The 17,989-nt window shown below is 46.0% G+C and overlaps 1 protein-coding gene across 1 annotated transcript in view; it reads right to left on the bottom strand.

The window, feature by feature from the left end:
* The window catches only part of FRY (FRY microtubule binding protein), a 246,576-nt gene extending 229,985 nt beyond the window's left edge, over positions 1 to 16,591 (bottom strand). Inside the window, 1 exon segment of the mRNA XM_021065177.1 lies at positions 16,189 to 16,591. Within this exon segment, the coding sequence (XP_020920836.1) occupies positions 16,189 to 16,258 (70 nt within the window). The 5' untranslated portion in view covers positions 16,259 to 16,591.

The following is a 17,989-nucleotide window of genomic DNA, read 5'->3' as shown; positions in this document are numbered from 1 at the left end:
CTGGTGCTTTTAGGATAAAGCCCAGACCCTCCAGCAGCTCCTTCAATGCGCCTTATGATCAGGCCCCATCTGCCTACGCAAACCACCTGTCACTCTGCTCCTGGGACCCTAGGATCTAGCCCTGGACCATGCTCTTGCCTCTGCCCTCTCCCCTCCTCTCTGTAGCATTCTTCAAGCTCACATGTCACAGGCTCTTGGAACAACTCCTCTGCCTCTTCCCTCCCACGCAAAGTGATGAATCGCTTTGACCTCTGGATGACTGTTTAGGTCCGTATCCCCACGTCCAGGCACAAGGCCTGGCACGGGTAGAACATTCATTTAATCAGCATTTTTGTTCTCTGCAACTTCCTTACATCTCGCCTGTCATCCAAGCCAGCTGTCTTCGACTGTCCAGGCCAGAGAAGGCAGGAGGGGGGCCTGCTGAGTCACGGTGGCTCCATTCAGCCCGGGGCCCCACTCCAGGAGCCATTTAATATAGTGAGAGATGAGGAGGGGAAGTCTGTTGCTTCACTCTCATCATCAAATCTTTGGGTTAAGAACTTTTTTTTTTTCTACAAAGGCCATCAATTTGGCCAAATGTGAAATAGCAGCATCCCTCACATGAGAAGAGATTTCAACTGGTAAATAATTAAATTAGCTCAGTAATTTCACTGACAATGGTTTCCTTCCAATTTGGCAAAAGCAGTTCAGGAAGGTTTAAAAGCAAAGTCAAATTAAATCCATTTCCCTTAATTGGCATTTAGACCATGTAGGAACAAGCTAATATTTTGTAGAGAGAGCCATCTCTGACAGTGTTGACAGATTTAAAACAAAAACAAAAAGCCCATTGTAGAATGTTGAAGGTGGCCAATTACTATATAAATAAAAAGTTATGTCCCTCTAACTTGGAATTTCATGGATACGTTGGCCCTGAGTTCCATGAACACCAAGGTGCCCTTCCACCTGTTACATCGACTCAAAGACAACAGGTGAGCTCACAGAAGGAAAGAGACTTTATAGCTGAGACTAGATGGTGAGTTACTAGGAAAATTTGGCCATAAGCTTCCTGCAGCCATTCAGGTAATTTTATTCACTCTGTCAACATTCTACAGTTTAGTTTTGTTGTTGTTTTTTCTTTTCTTTCTTTCTTTTTTTTTTTAACAAGAGTCAATGTACAGTGAAAATGTCGGGGGAATATAGTGATGAAAAGACGGTGGATTCTTAGCCCAGGAAGGACCTCGACCACAGAGCCCCCTTACACAACAATGTGGCCATTGCTACAGCGGACGGATGATGAAAGGGCAGGGGGAGGGGGGGCCCTCAGAGAAGACTTCACCCCGAAGGCAACACTTGAACTCAACCCTGGGAGAGGAGCTTGGCACAGGTCCAAGGAAACACACACGCCACAACTGCATTCACCAGCACCTGCAGGAAAGGCTGCAACTGTAGCACACACTGAAACCCTGCTATGTGAGCAGTCACTCCCCCGCAACTCTGAATTTGAAAGCAAGGTACTTCTGCTTGGACATCCTCCGATGGTTTATTTTCCAAAGTTCCAGAAACGTTATCTTTTTACCAAAAGGTTTGCTGGAAGGACTGACCAAGACCCACTTTCCAAGCCAAGAAGATGCTACAGAGAGACTCCCGAACTCTTTGGCTCCTGGTCCTGTTGTCTTGGCGATGAACCAATATGATTTATTTAGATTCAAAATCAGTAATAATCATGGCTGTGACGTGTCAAGTAATTACAATAGCGAGGCTCTGTGCTCAACATTTCATGAACATGAACTCATTTCATTATTCTGACTTTATGGCAAGCCTATCATGTATACATATATGCATATTATTTATTTACAAAAAAGGTATCCAATGGACTTTAGAACCTTTTTACAGAACCCGAGCTGAGGTACCTTGTTCAAGGTCACGTAACAAGTTGGGGGCTGAGGCAAAGACATGTTTGCAACTGTCCCAGATCACATGGAAAAAGTAAATCGAATAAGCGTCAAACACTTCTTTCTGTACTTTGTAACACAGTCAAAATTAAAGGCAGGAGAATTAAAAAGGGACGAAAACGAAGCGAAAGCTCATCGTTCCTTCACGTCTAAGAACCACCGCTCTGTATGGCTTCCCAGGGCGGGGACTGCACCTCTCCTTACACCAGACCACAATGAAGAACTGGGTTTGCAGAATGGACCTTTTCTCTTTGTGCCACGTGACCAGCATGGCCTCATTTCCTTCTGCGCAGGGCTCTGTGAAGAGCGAGATTCACTTCTGTTTTCAGGAAGAAAAAAGTCAAAGCCAGTGGCCCCCATGGGATGACACTCCTGGCTGCCTCTCCTGGACGCGGGTAACTTTCCACTTACGAGGAAGGAGGCGGAGACTGGGATCCAGGCTGGGAGCACACCTGACTTTGCCAGCCCGGCCCCGTCGGGCCTGGGTGGATCTTTGGCAGGAGCTAAACCCTGTCCACAAAGAACAGTCTCACCTTCTCTCCACGGCGTGGGTCTGTAGCAGAAACTCCATGAAAACACTCAACTGAATAAATCAGCCGAGCAGTCAGCGTTTAAATCACAGCAGTGCAATCCGACACAGACTGAACCGGGAGAGACGGCCTAGGAACCGTCTCAACAATTTATCTCTTATCTTCCTCCCAGAGCCTGAAGAGCATTTTCACTCTCCAGGCCCGAGAAGCGACAGTCTCTTAGTCACTCCCTAAAACAAGAGCCTTATCGGGCCGAACAATATGATATTTAATGAGCTCGCTGGGCCAGTCTGATGACTGTTACTCCGTGTATAAGGCACACTTGAGAATTGTTGAGTGGACCTTCCATCACTGGAGTGTGTACACTTCACGAGCCGTCAGCTCCTCTGCCTGACTTCATCTAATATGTTAGCAGATAACGACACTGAGCTTTTGGTCTTGCACTTAACGGGAGGCCAGGTGTTCCTTAATTTCTGCACCATGCCCATCACATCCAGGCGCTTCGAATCTCAGCGCCATGAAACGACACAGCGTATACAGGTAGTTCCCTTTACCTTAAGGCCCATTTCTCCTCCCTCCCACCTCGGCCGTGACCGTGATTACAGGATGGGGGGCAGAGGTGGAGTCCCTTTCTGCATATTCTACACAACTCTTACACCCACCCAAACACACGGTTGATACCATGAATTCGGATCATGACTTTCATTTCCACTGTTCAGTGTGTTTGTGGCCCCTGACATCGGGCAACCCTGCCTGTGGAAACATCCCTCTCCACGCAATTCCAAGCACAAGGGTGAAGATGAATGCTCCGGACTGTGGCGAGGACCAGATCTCGTCCCGGAAGAGCGGAGAGGCAGTGGCAGCAGCAAGGCTGGCAAGGCAGAGTTCCCACGTCCCACATGGGAGGTGATAAAGACATGGGAAGGGATGCTCGAGACGTTTCCACCGTGTTTTGAAGGCACAAAGGACTCAGCCTCTTGCCTGGGACTGAGTGACAGAGACATTCAGCATCGACCATGAGGAAGCAGAGCACAAAAAGAGCAGAAAGACACAGTCGTAGCTTCACCAGGCGGTGAAGCAAAAATTCCGCTTTGGAGGTGACCCTCAGCCATGCAGGGAAGTGACAGCGAAAAGCTGGCCTTGAAGGTCAGTGGGTGAGACTCATGTACAAACTACAGTCACTCCTACTCAGAGACATACTTCATCCTTGAGGGGGTTGGCTCCTGGTCATATTTGATTGGAATTATTGATGTCAGGAGATCCCTTTCACCAGACAACCCTCTCCTACAGAGCAGGAACTTGACTCATGTTCACTTTAAAGTGATCACTGGGTATTAGAATATTTTTTTTTTTTAATTAGTGCGGGTTTTGTTTCCTGCTGTCTACATAAACTGTGTCCAAAGGCTGGATACAGCGGGTCAATCCGAGTGGCAAAGAATGAATGTGTCCTATCTTCAGGAAGAAAGAGGCACTCCAGAAATTCTCCCCAGTCGCAGGCCTGCACTTGAAACAGCGAGTGTCTGCCTCTTCCAAACATTCTGGTGGGAAATCAGCACAGGAGAAGAGGGCCGGGCACGGCTCTCCTGGGCTGCCAACAGGAACAGAAGCAAAACGGAATCCAGGTGCCAGATTACTTGTGCACTCCCCTTGGGGAAGGCTCTTATTTACTTATTTGATGAAGTTTAAATGAGATAGTGCTGGGAGTTCCCTGGTGGCCTAGCAGTTAAGGAACCTGCATTGTCTCTGCTGTGGCCATCCCTGGCCTGGGAGCTTGTGCATGCCATGGATGAGGCAAAAAAAAAAAAAAAAGAGAGAGAGAGAGAGAGAGAGCGCACGCTTAGTAGCATGCTGGCCTTAACACAGTGGTCCTTCATAACGCGAGCCATTTGTATTGGACCATTGCGAAATCCAGCTCAAGGGGGCCAGAGATAGGTAGAGTCAAGCTAAAGCCCTTTCAAAAGCATAGCTGAATCTCAACAATGAAATTGACATCTAATCTCATTGGAAAATACTGACATTTTTACAAACACGGAAATATCTGAAAATAGGAAAATATTTTGTCATCTTTTCTCAGTAATGCAAAATTAAGAATATTTTATTTACTATTGTCAGATGGCACTCAAATCAACACGGTATTCATTTTACCCTAACAACCGATTTTAAGAAACCTCTTACAATCCTTCGGTCTTTATCTCTTCCAGCTGAGAACTGGGTACCATCTTCAAGAGCTCAAGTTTCTAATCTAGTATTATTTTTCCTCATCATTCACTTTTTTAAATTAATAAATTAAAAAATTAATTTGGGTCATGCCTGCAGCCATGTGGAAGCTTCCTGGGCCAGGGACTGAACCTGCACCACAGCAGAGACCCAAGCTGCTACAGTGACAATGCCAGATCTTCAACTTGCTGGACCACAAGAGAACTCCTCAAAAATTTGGTTTAAAAACCAAAAAACAGACTCCATTTCTTATTGAATTGAGAAAGAAAACATAAGAAAATGCTCCTTTTTCGGAAACTAGAGGCACAGAGATGGAGAGTTGCCATTTTAAGTACTTTCAAAACTCTTTGCCACTGCCTTTTTTGTTTTTTTAAATGGCCACACCTGTGGCATATGGAGGTTCACAGACAGGCCAGGGATTGAATCTGAGCCACGGCTTCAACCTACGATGCAGCTACGGCACAGCAACACCAGATCCTTTAACCCACTGCACCGGGCTGGGGATCAAACCTGCACCTCCACAGCAACCTGAGCCCTGCAGTCAGATTCTTAACCCACTGCACCAGAGCAGCAACTCCTGCCACTGCTTTTTGACAAAGAGCACTGTGGGAATTTACCAGGAAGTACATGCCCATGTTACTTCTGCTCCTACCTGAGGTTCATGGTGAAGGTTAGAGGAAATGAGGCGGGTCAAGCACGTGACACGGCACTTGACGTGTCCTAAGGGCTTATGGATATCCCGCTTCTACTGCTGCATTGAATGCAATGTTATATGACACCAGGTGGTGAGTTATTAGTCATCTACCATCGTGCAGCTGAATTTTCTGGGGATTACGATACTGGTTGCCTACCCTTTCCCTTGGTAAAAGCATCTCTATTCCATTCAGGTAGCAGGGAGAAGTCTTCCGTCTCACAGAAGAGGACCCACCCCAGTGCCAGAAGCCATACATCATGACCTGTCAGAGCCAACATGGAATTCCATTCAACTTTGCCAGTGACTGGCATGGGACTTAATTCCAATCAAAGGAATGCAACAGGAAGTTTGCTGGGATTTTTTTTAGCAAAATCTTCCCCTTCCTGCCAGAACAAAGACCTAAAGTGGGCCTCCTGCCTTCCTGACTTGTAAGTAAAGCAAAGACCTAAGGTGACCACCTTGTGGTCAGGCAGTGACACGTCTACAGATGTATGGTCTGGGTCCTTGAGCTTCCAAAGCCACTTGGAACCATCCAGCTCTCTACATTCTGTAGGTTAGGCAAGATAATTAAAAGCCTCTATTCTTTCGGAGTTCCCGCTGTGGCTCAGAGGGATCAGTGGTGTCCTGGGAGCACTGGATACAGATGTGATCCCTGGCCCAGCGCAGTGGGTTAAGGATCTGGCATTGCCACAGCTATAGCATAGGTTGCAACTATGGCTAGGATCTGATCCCTGGCCCGGCAACTCCGTATGCCATGGGGAGGCCAAAAAAGAAAAAAAAAAGTCTTTATTCTTTCAGCCATTATAAAGTTATCCTATTATTTATAGCCAAATGATATTATTATATCCTATTATATAATTATATTCTATTATTTATAGCTAAAATGATACACATCTTGAATACCTAGACGGTAAATTGAGTTCTATGTACTAGCCATAGATAGCATGCATCTGGGAACCAGCAGGTTATGTTACATATCTTGAGTAGTGATAAGGAGAGTGATAAGAAGGATTTAGTATTTAGAAATTAAAGTCACTGATCTTCAGAATCCTACTCTAGAGTTTCCAATTTACTTTTCTTCTTCCTTTTTTTTTAAATAAGTAAAGCAGTTGACTAATTACAGTGAAAATAATTTGAAGTTTAACTCCTTTACCTCTCTAAGAAAATGGTAACAAGCATCAAATGGTGACTAAAACAGTTAACAAGAGGGGCGGAAAAAAAAGAAGCCAAGGTCAAACAGATTTGGGAATATTTAAACTGTGATAGAATCTTCATGCTCATTCACAATGACGGCCTTTCTTAAAGCTGAAGTATTTGAAGTTGGTCATTTAAAAAAAAAAAAAAAAGTTGTTTTCAGTTGAAACTGGACCAGGTTTTCAAACACCTTTAAAATTGCTGTCGCAATTGGCATCAACGAGGATTAGCTTTCCCCTCTGATAAGGCCTGGGAGTTTGTTAGTTAGTGGAAGAGAATGCAGAATCAGAAGGCAACACTAAAATCTCTCTTACTTTCCTATTTGCTTGCCACTGTATTCAGTCTAGTAAGACAGAAAGAGCACAGCTTTGTCGCGGGAGAAAAGATGAGAGAGACCTCAGGGCCACCATCAAAACCGGAGGGAAGGGAGACCACATACCCAAATACCCCCATCAGGGGGCTAGCTTCTCTCTCAACTCCCCAAGGAAGCTACAGTTCTCATCACAAAAGTAGATCAGGACAGAGGTACAAACTATTATGTGTAAAATAAGGTACAAAGATATATTGCACAACGCAGAGAATATAGCCAATGTTTTATAACAACTGCAAGTGGAGTATAACTAAAAATTGTGAATCACTACCTTATAACCTGTAACTTGTATAATATCGTGCATCAATTACACTTCGACTGTAAAAAAAGAAAAGCAGAAGATTCACTCTGGAGTGCTGAACTAGCACCAGTGATACTATGGCTAAGGCCACGTGATCCTTCTACTGCAAGGCCTCATTTGGGGTGGAGTGGGGGATTTGTTTAAAAGGTGGTTTTCAAAAACTGAACATCAAAAAGCGGGTTTTTAAAAAAGAAAAACTGTCATTTATCTTCTCATTGGTGCCCTAACCTCTAACTTTAACCTAACCGCCATATATAAATAATAAAGAATAAATTGTATGTTTATAATTTGCTCAAGTCATAGACAGTTGACCCACCTAGAGCAACTTCTCTCGTTTTAAAATTGTTTGAAGTTGTCACAGAGCTTTCGAACCTCGCTGCAGCCAGTACGTCAAGGTGATCAGTATAATCGAGCAAATCGTATTTGAGACAGATTTTTAAATAGCATCTCGCATGCTCATGAACTTCATTTCAACACGGCTCAGCTGAAACACGGTCTCTACTCAGACCCAGGAGAGGACCCTGTGGCTGCAGCAGCCAGGTTATCAAACCCCAGAAAGCCAGTGATTTCCATCAACACCTTATCTTACTGTGCAGAAAGAAATGCCCGCCTCCAGATCAAGAATGCCTGCCTCCAGCTGTGTAGAGTGGCAACTTTTTCTTATTCGGAATCCTGAAGACTGAGCTAGTCTAAGAGACTGACCACGCTTAGACAGTCAGAGACTCTCTACTCATCAGTCAAGTTCAAGCATGAACAGCACCCCCCGCCCCCCCCCCACCTCGGTCTGGCTTTAATGGGGCAGGAGAATTAACTGACAAATATTACGATGTTTACCTAAACCTCTTTTTTCAGTGAAGGTTTTCAAAGCCCTTCACACGAAACAGTTACAGACAGTGTCAGGTTTGTTCCTTTCACACCAGGAAGTGAGGGAAGGAGACGATCAAGGTCACACACAGAAAAATAACAGACGAACAGGGAAGAAAAACCTCATCTTGTATTTGCACAATTGAAGCATTTGATTGATTGGACGCTTACATAATTAACCATTGCATTGATCTGCCGAATCCTTCCTACATAAATATAACATTCGAATGGAATTTTACTCAAGTTTTGCCCTAGTTAATCTAATACCCTATCCTTTTCATGGCTGCCAAAATACATATTTACCTGTTTAAGTCCAAATTCAAAGAAGTCAGCCTAGTGTTTCTTAAGCTAAGGGGAAAAAAAATTTTAACGGAACTTTAACCTTCTATTTCCATAATGTTGGGCTTGTGGCATTAGCTGAGAAATCCTGGAAATTTCAAAGCTGTCTTCCACGGCTTAACTGCTTTGCACTTTGCAATTGATTACGAACAGCAGAGGCAGTTAGAGATGTATATCAAATTAGAGTTGATACAAGCACTTCATGTCGATTGAATGCCTTCTTGAAAAGGATTTCAACTCCCTTAAATTGACGTGACAACAAGTTCTCACAGCAGCATAAAAAGTATTAGCTGAAATGTTATGGCTTTGGCTTAAATTTCCATCTGCAGCTCATCAAATGACGGAACAGTAGAAAGGAATTAAACCAAAATCAGACTCATTACTGAGTCTGATATGCTGGCAGAATATAAACTTTCACTACTTAGCATCTGGAGTTTTGAGTGACTAACATTTAAATGCTTGTGCTTGTATGTTCAGTAAGGAGAAGAAGAAAAGCTTTTGTAGGAATATGGGTGAGCTGTGTGATCCTTAAACAACTTAGAGAAATCTATCACTCACTCACACACACACACACACACACACACACACACACACACACACAAGCGCATCCCTTCTGAAGCCTGGGAGGACCGCTCCAAATGAGGCAGCATGACTACAAATGAGCCCACATCAAAATTCTGATAAATGTTCTAACTCCCCTCACATTGTTCTAACGTAAAGACGGCCCATCTGAAACGCTTGCTCTCCCAAGTAACTGACATCTGGTCAAATGTTCCAGAGTAAATAATTTACATTTCCTCTTCTCCTTCAGCCACCCTGCCAGAAGGAATATTTGAAAATGCTCTCACAGGACTCTGCCTGCAAACACCGGGCTTCCAATCATCCTCTAATGCAGTCAAAAGTACAAATCCATAAAATCAGAGTCAACAGAATCTCTCAAACCCATGCTCCCAAATTAGATTCTCTAGGGCATACGGTGGCTCTGAAATACCCCTGGATCCTCTCCTAGTCCTGGGAGTTTCTGCCTTAATACTCCTGAATTCTGAATCCATCAAGGAAGGAAGGGAAGCTCGGAGACCCTTGATGGTGGGATCCAGGTCTGATTCAGCTACGAAGCTCCCAAAGTAGGGGCCCAGAGCACAGAAGATGCTCAAGACACAAGGACTGCGTAGTATTTACCTGGTTCCTCTGATACAGCAAGCAAGCAGCAAGGCATTTCAGAGTTATCAAGAAAAGCTGGGGCAAAGACAGGCATTTTGTGAGGATAAAGCAGCATTGAAAAGCCAATCGAGATAATCTTATGGAAAAGGCTATCCCATTGCTCCTCAAGACAGGGACACACATTGCAGCTCAAAGGGAGAGCATCCTTGCTCATAGAGCCACCAGTTTCTACAGCGGAACAATACTGAAAGGAACATGATGAATGGGATCAAACGAGAGACATGAGTAAGGAAAAAAAGAGAGCAAACTGTGCACTGGCTTTTCCATAAATGCCACTCTCCAGGAAGTGGGTGCCTGCTCAACCTTCTGCACTGGGTTCCTCTGCAAAGAGTGGGTGATTCCCACAAGGCACCATATCATGGAAAGTTAGAAAGGTTTGTTTTCAAAAGAGGACTAAGAAGTGCTAGGGTACAAATAAATCCAGAACATTTTAAGACATGTTTTCTGGAGAGACTCACCTCTGTATATCTTACACGAAAAATGCCCGGCTATATTGCATTTTTCAAAGTCCCATTCAAAGGTCAAGGTCATGGACTAAGACCATGACATGCTCGTTTCATCCAAAAACTTCACAAAATATACTGACGTGATACCATATGAGTATCTCATACCACAGAAGCTGAACATTGGGAGAATTAAGCCTTCGCATCCCAAACCAGGAACATTTAAGAAGAAGCCAGTTTTTTCACCATCAATGCCTCTCATTCATCACATGAGGTCACGCGGTGGCTGAAGGTGCTGAGCAGACTACAAGGCACTAAATCATTTAGTGCTAACAAAGAACCTGCTCAAAAGGCTTGTCTTCAGGTCTGTCCATCTACAGAAGGGCTCTAGATACTGGCAACTTGCTCACATAGCCTGGGATGTCACCTCTGCTCCTTGCCCACTGCTGTTTACCTTTCTGACTGTTGGCAACTTCTCCGCACAGCACGTGAAAGCAGGCAAAGACGTTGCAATTGAATCATTTCACGCTGCCAGTCTCGGGAGCGTTTTACGGTGATGGAGACCAGAGCTAGCAGGTGAAATGAGATCCCCGAATTACAGACAGTTCTCCATTATCCCTGGAAATAGTGGCCCTGTCCTCCCCAAGAGAGATAATGAGGGCTTTGCGATGGTTTCCTAAAAAGAATACAACACAGCAGAGAAACCTCGGCAAGAAAAGCCAGCAGCGCTTCTCCAAGAAGCAAAGGTCTTTTCAATACATTCTTATTGACTAGGGCTGGCTGATGGTGTGTTTCCCTATGTTTTTGTAAATGGGGAAAAAGCAACGTAAAACTTTCTAAGAGAAGAAATGTACCATTTTACTGTAATCCTCTGTGTGGGGGGAGGGGTGGGGGGGTGTGAAAGCGCGTGACCATAGGGCACGGAGCTGCCTGTGTATTATTATATTTAATAATCAGAGTGAAGAGTTGTTAAGACTTAGGTCTTTCACACAGGTCTGTGCTCAGGGGGTGGTTTTTCCAGCACTGGATCTTGAGGGAGAGAGGGCGTGCTCTCCTCAGAGGTACACAGAGAAGGAAGAGGCTACGAAGGGGCCGTGCCATCAGCCAACGAGAATGAAAGAACCTACAAAGCAGCCAGTTCCCCAAAGTGGTCTTGATCCTTTGATCATTCTATGGGTGATGGTTTTTTAAAAAATGAGATTATCAGTTGGATGAGGGAGGACTTTATGGTCCTTACTACCGTCCTGGCTTTGAGCAGATCACTTTTTCAACTCACATTTTTCCCAATTTCATCTGCACAACGTAGATAATGTGTAACCTTGCAGGGTTACTGGAAAGAGTAAAGACAACACACAGAGTGGTCCTGTGGCCTCCTTTGCCCAGGGCAGTCCCAGTTGATGCCTAGTGTCCCAGCATAATGATGAACTTTCACTTTCAAACGTGTCTCCGTTTGAACCAAGAATGAGGCGGTTGCCCTGCACAGAAATTACAAAGCGTAACATCTGACACGGGGTGGGTCCTTGGTCACGGAGGCAGCAACTGCTTTTCTAGATTCTAGGATTGTTCCTGCGTTCCAGCCAAAAAAACAAAACAAAAAACCTCAAAAGCAAATAAAACCTCACGTTTGCCTCCATCATAAACCCAGGAGGCACCAACTCTTCTACTGAGAGAGAGACGGTGTCCATGGGGGGTTGCGTTTCTCATTAGGGCCATCAACTGCTTTAGCAGAAGTGACCACAGCTAAGACACAGTGTTGAGCGCTTCCCAGTGTCAGAACAAGGCGGCTGTGTCTGCACTTGACCTGTTCCGCTCTGCTGGCCTTAGGAAACTTGGTTCATCCCTTTAGTGTTCTACTTCTTTAAACCAACTGAGCTACCATCTGGAGATTTTTCTTAAGGTTTTCTCCGAGCATCTCTGTGGTACCCTAGTGACATTAATAGGGGTCGCGAAGTACTGCTCGGCAGTGCAGCGAACATGCTTTCAGTCCTCACTTGCACATGGCTTCTCTTTGTGCCCAGAGCTTACCACATACTAACTGGCACTTCTCCATCGGACAGAAGTACTGTCCCAATCACAGCTTCACTCACCACAACCTATCTGAAAAATGCCCCATCCAATTCTTCCACTAATGTGAGTTTTTCTACAGCAACACGAGATATTTTACAACGCACAGCAGCTCCTTCCAAAACAGGCCAAGGGCTTGTTCAGTTCCCTCGAGCCGTTGATTTGTCAATGGGATTCTCACTCCCTGAAGGAGTTCACAGGCATTCAAAACTTGCCCACGATGGAGCAGCAAGGCCTGTCCAACACTGCAGGAAGGCTCCACGCTGCCCTGCCCTGAAAGGATGGACATGGGGAATGGGCCCTGAATGCCCCTTCATCCCCTGGATTCCATGTTCCCAGAAATTATGGCTAGATAGAAACATTAGGAATGCCGGTTCCGAGTTTCGGATTGGCGGGAGCGCCTACACGCCAGCTCTGAGCAACGATACAAAGCAAGCTCTCCTTTCCCATGAAACAGCTTGGAACTCTCTGCTCTAAGACACTTTCTGTAGCAAGCCTGGAAGGCCAAGGTGATTCTATGCCACCAAGAATATTCCCAGGCCATCTCCTATGCTGCTGGAAGGTACAGATGTGCGGAAGCAGCCACATTCCAATAGCAGCTGAGGTTGAAAGGGGGTGAAGTTAAAAAGTACATCTAGAAAGAAGAAGGGCCCAAGAAACAAATTCTGGCATCTATTCATCCCGTTCCCTTCTCTAGGGGTGTAGTAAACGTTGAAAACTCATAGAACCCCCTGAGGAAGTCAGTGATGAGGGGGAAAGCCGTCTAAGTCTGATTTTAAGTGGGTTTAGAGAGAGGGGAGCATTGGGATCCATTAATACTATTTTAACACGTATTGAGTGAGATTCACAAGGTGCCAGCTATCGTGCTAAGTACTTTACAGCTCAACGCCTCATTTACTCCTGTGAAGGATGCATGATTTTTGCCTCCTACAGATGAGAAAATTGAGGCAGTGTAGTTAACTGATTGTCACATACGCAGGAGCCAGAGATCAGAACCAAGCCTATCTGCTTCTGCAGCTTGTGAATTCTGGGTGAGGGTGTGGCAGACGACGGGCTGCCATGCATGCGGGCATGGACTGGAGAGAGGGTTAGAGAAACGCAGAGCAGGTGAGCAGGTTCAATCTGGCTGGAGCAGAAAAACAACATGAGAAAATACGAACGAGCCACTCAAGAGGGGCCTGGATGGTGCTGCGTGACCGTGGGGGGGCAGAAGTGACTTCGACGTAGGGGTTCAAAAGCTGGCAGAAGCCTCCCCAGGCTGCTCCTTGTCAGGAGGAGACCACTGCAACAGTCCAGGTTCGATGGAGGAGGGCCCATGGTGGCCACGGCCATGGCCACCGCGGGGGGCCAGCTGTGAGGACCACTGAGCAGCCGGGGAAGGCCTGGCTAAGAGTGAGGAGGAGCCACAGCACGGGTGTCCGAGGGAATAACGAACGCCTCTGCAGCAATGTCTCCAAAGGACACCTTATTTCCAGACATCAAGGCCACTGGAATTCCCAACGCCGTTACAACAAAAAGGCAGCCTGGCAGAGGGCAGGCCAGGGGGAGGGAGGGGCAAAATCAACAGCGACCAAAAAGCTAACACGTATCCCCAGGCATCGACGGAGGTAACTGACATGTGAACTCTTCCGGGGAGATGGGCTATGTACGAAATTACATTCCCCCCGACAATGTGCCATTAAAAAGAGAAAAAAGATGGAACTCTTAACCTGGAAAGGCACATGGAAGTATGTTTCCTCTACTCTCACCTGGCAAAGCAGTCAGCCATAGAGAGTTTGTTTTATTGCTTTTTAATTATCGTACTTTTATAAATGAGCATCCCCTCATAATTAGAGGCCTGAGTCTCTCCATGAAGGTGTGTGGGCAGGTATCCTGACCTCTCCAGCCTGCTGCGCTGGACCAATGAGCTGCCTGCCCCCCTCCCCCGCCCCGTGCATCGTCCTTAAGCGGAGGAGGCCGAGCACCCTAAGGCTTCTGTATTCTACTTTGTCTTCTGCACACACTCCCTCCTCTCTTGACCACTGAAAATATGTAAACTCAGAGCTACCCTAGGCTGTAAGCCAGTCAGTGTTGCAACAAGCTTGAAAGAGCCTCAGCCTTAGGTGTATTTCCTCTTCCTCTTTGAAGAAAGGACTGAAAAACATTTGGACCCCAAAGAACTCTAGAGAATCACCAAGTTCACTCTCCTGCCATAAAGAAATTAAGACAGAAAACAGGTACTGTGTCTTCGGCACCTCTGGAGCTCCACAGCCTGGCACACAGGAGCTGTGGAATAAATATTTGCTGAGTGAACTGAAAGAATTCAAAACTGTGTCCCAGATACCGTCAAAGTAGAAAGGAACAGTCATTCTGAACCATCTCCTGATGTGAGTGTGGGGGGAGCGGAGAGAGTTTAGGCAGGGCGGAGAAAAAATGTGCTTTGGCTAAAGTAATCTGAAAACAGGCAAGGGGAGAAAGATTTTAAAAGAAATCCCCCTGGCCCCAGCATTGTCACAACATAATTTTCTGTCTAACGAGGCAATGACATTGATGGAGGAAAAGAATCTGGCCTTAACGCAGTCAACGTAATGATTGAAAACCACACACCGATGTCAAACTCAGAATGAGTCTTTCCAGATATTGGAAAACTGCTCCATAAAGAATCCTGTACATCCGATTCTTTTCATGAATCAGAGGGTGGAGAGACAAAGGAAGACTCATCCTGGAGGGCGAAGTATTAGACAAATAATGCATCTAAGATAAATGAATTATGGCTCCAACAAAGGAATGCTGTTGGGGTGACGGTGTCATTCCCAGATGGCTTCCCACTTGCAGAAACACAGCCTCAGACAAGCCCCCGAGTGTACACCGGGCTACAAAGTGACCTGGAAAAGATGGTTTCTATGGCTATCATTGAGAGATGCATATCCCCGAATACCTTCAGGCTGAAGGTACTTTGGCTCCATTCTCAAAGCAATTACGGCACAGGTTCTCCTGCCCAGGTTTTGTTTACATACGAACACTCTTGGCCGTGGGTCATTTGTGTAGGAGATAATTAAAATCACCAGCTCTTTGAGCACAGGTAGGTTAATTAGTATGCACAGGATACAACACAGTTTTTTTTTCCAGGAAAATGTTTTAAAATTTCAAACAATTAAGGATGTATAATACCTGCCCGCTGGTCTTTTATCTAAAGCAAGTACAAAAGATGATGGGTGAAATAGAGCAGACTTTGTTTTTCGACTATTCAGAAAATACAAGGCAGCAGTTGAGCACCTGAAGGCCTCATTGTAATTCTGATGCCTCGGAGGTTGTCTTTTTGAGAGACCTTACTGCTAAAATGTTAAGTAGGTCTGAAATGGAACTTCTGAAGTCATAACCTTCTGATATCCCAATAAATGATTTTATGGTCAACACCTCACTTGTTTATGTTTCAGAAAAGCACATTATTTGGACAATAACACACATCGGGATTTTTTTTAGAAATTCAAATATTATGATGGCATCCTCAGCATCATCCACATGGACAAGGGAGAGAGCAAATCAATCAGCAAATGCCTGTATTTTCAAAAAAAGATGAGTCAGGTTTTGGACTCTTAAATACTTTTTTTTCTTTAGACAATACCCTAATATAACAATTACGAAGTGCTGTGAAACCCTGCCACACCCCTCTGATTAAAGCACACTTCACAAAATACTTCCATAAAATCTGCACATATTAAATAAACACCAAGGCAGGAAATGCAGCCTGGAATGCCCCATCCTGCACTGGCCAGCGTCTGAAGGGCCATCTGACTCGAACATTTAATCAGACCAAATTTACTGTAATTCCACTGCAGCCTTTGCACTTCAGGAAAGCCAGTTCAGTCTCTGACATTTTGATTTTCACAGCAGATGGAAGCAGGCAAGGAAAAAAAAAAAAAAAAAAAAAAACCAACTTCCTCGGCTCCCAAGCATATGCGTCCAGTTGAGATTTTTATGTCTCGAACCTTATGCAACATCCAGCAAACAAACAAACAAAGGTTATTTTCTATTACTCACTATTACTCCAGGATTTCAGTAAATATTTGATACTGATCTCAAAGAAGCCGGAATCCTGCTGGCTGGCCATGTCGGCGGCATACAAAGAGGCGGCTCAGACTGGACTGGGAGCCGCTGGAGGAGCAGGTACCGGGCGTGGGGATGTGCCTGTCACAGGTTAGTGATGTAAGCGGGGTCAGCAGCGAGAGGAAGGCTCTGCAGATCTACCTCCGGCGCCGGCAGGGAGTCCTCATTTAAAGGACGCGGAGGAGCAGCAGAGAGATGCTCGGCCGCTCCTCCTCCTCCGGGTCCAGGACGGGCTTCTTATTTGCTGGGTGCCGATCGGAGCCCTGAGAGGCGGCCGCCGCCGCTGCTTTCATTTCTGGGCTGCCAGGACCTGCAACGCCCGCTGCCGGCCACGCACAGGCTCGGCGCCGGCAGGTGGGGACCGAGGAAGTCCCCACCTGCACCGGGATCCGTCCTCCCCGGGAGGGAGAAGGTTTCGCGGAGGCCTCCGGCCGCTCGGGCCGCCGCAGGGCTGAGGGCTGGGCTGGGCGCGCCTCCCCGCGCCCCGCAGTCTCAACCTGGGCCACCCTCGGCCCCTGCCTCGGGAGGAACTGCGGGGGGAATGGCCCAGCTCCCGCCGATCTGCAGAAACGCTCCTGGAGAGCCGGCCGTGCCGCACGGGCTGCGCTCCCCCCGCGGCTGCCCCTGGAATCCACACAACTGTGTCGCTGCAGTAAGGCGAGTGGCACCCTGGGTCTGGTTGCAGCGACGTTTTTGAAAAGCCCCATCGTCAGCCCCGTTGCAGTAGGAAAGCTTGCTAATAACACCAGGATATTGGCCTGGGCTTTTTCCTTTCCCATCACGGCGGAAGCTTCTTCCTCCCAGAAATGCTGTCATTTTTGAGGGGCACCCCCACCCTGGCGCGAGCACCCCAAGGGGACCGTACACTGTGCTTAGGCTTGTTTACCCAAGGCCAGGCTCCACAATGGATCTGCAAACCTGTCTTTTCTAAGAATCACAGAGCCCAATAAAGCTAATTCTTATTTGTATTAAAAAGCTAAGCAAAAGCATCATATTCCTTGCTGCACAAGGGGCTTTTGATTTCATGAAATCTTGATAGCAGGTGTCCTGATTTCAGTTAGCTTTGTTCCATGTTATTAGTTCGCTTGACCAGAGATTAAATAGGCCTAATTTTGACATGCTGCATTTGAGGAGGTGGGATTTAGCTAACCACTGCCGAGAACCATGAATCCTTCCCTTCCCCAGCACACTTATGATTAACATTTTCCAACGGGATTAATCAATTCCATTAATAATTTACAAAAAGTTTCACGCGCCCCTCCCCCACTCCAACATCTACACACAAACAGGACCTGCCAGACTAACATTTGAGAAATGGCAGGGAAAGTATGACACACTTTTTTTAAGATTAAATAAAAAAAAAAAATTCAACACCAAAGAATTTTTAGGACTATGCCCCGAAATGCCCCAAGACACTATCAGTGCAATGAGCCTTCCCAACTCTTTACACAAAAGGCGAGCACCCCACCACCGAGATTTCCAGCTCCACTCATAGCACCCTCTTCTCATCAAGTCTCCTCAGATTGACTTCTTTTTTACTTACATGCACACTAGAGCTGATGAGCTAATTTTGTTTTATCACGTGTACACTTGAATATAGGATTCCAGGTGACACAGGACCCCAAAGATTTACCAAAATGGCTATGACACCTGAAAACAAAGGCTAACATGCATGCCACCTTTTCTGGAGGCTCCCCCACCGTGGATGGCCCTAAATGAACAGGGAGGCTGCAGG

This window comes from Sus scrofa, chromosome 11, assembly GCF_000003025.6.
Source record: "Sus scrofa isolate TJ Tabasco breed Duroc chromosome 11, Sscrofa11.1, whole genome shotgun sequence".
NCBI classification, from domain to species: Eukaryota; Metazoa; Chordata; class Mammalia; order Artiodactyla; family Suidae; genus Sus; species Sus scrofa.
Note: the sequence above shows the minus strand (reverse complement) of the source record. Positions and strands in the feature narration are given on the sequence as shown.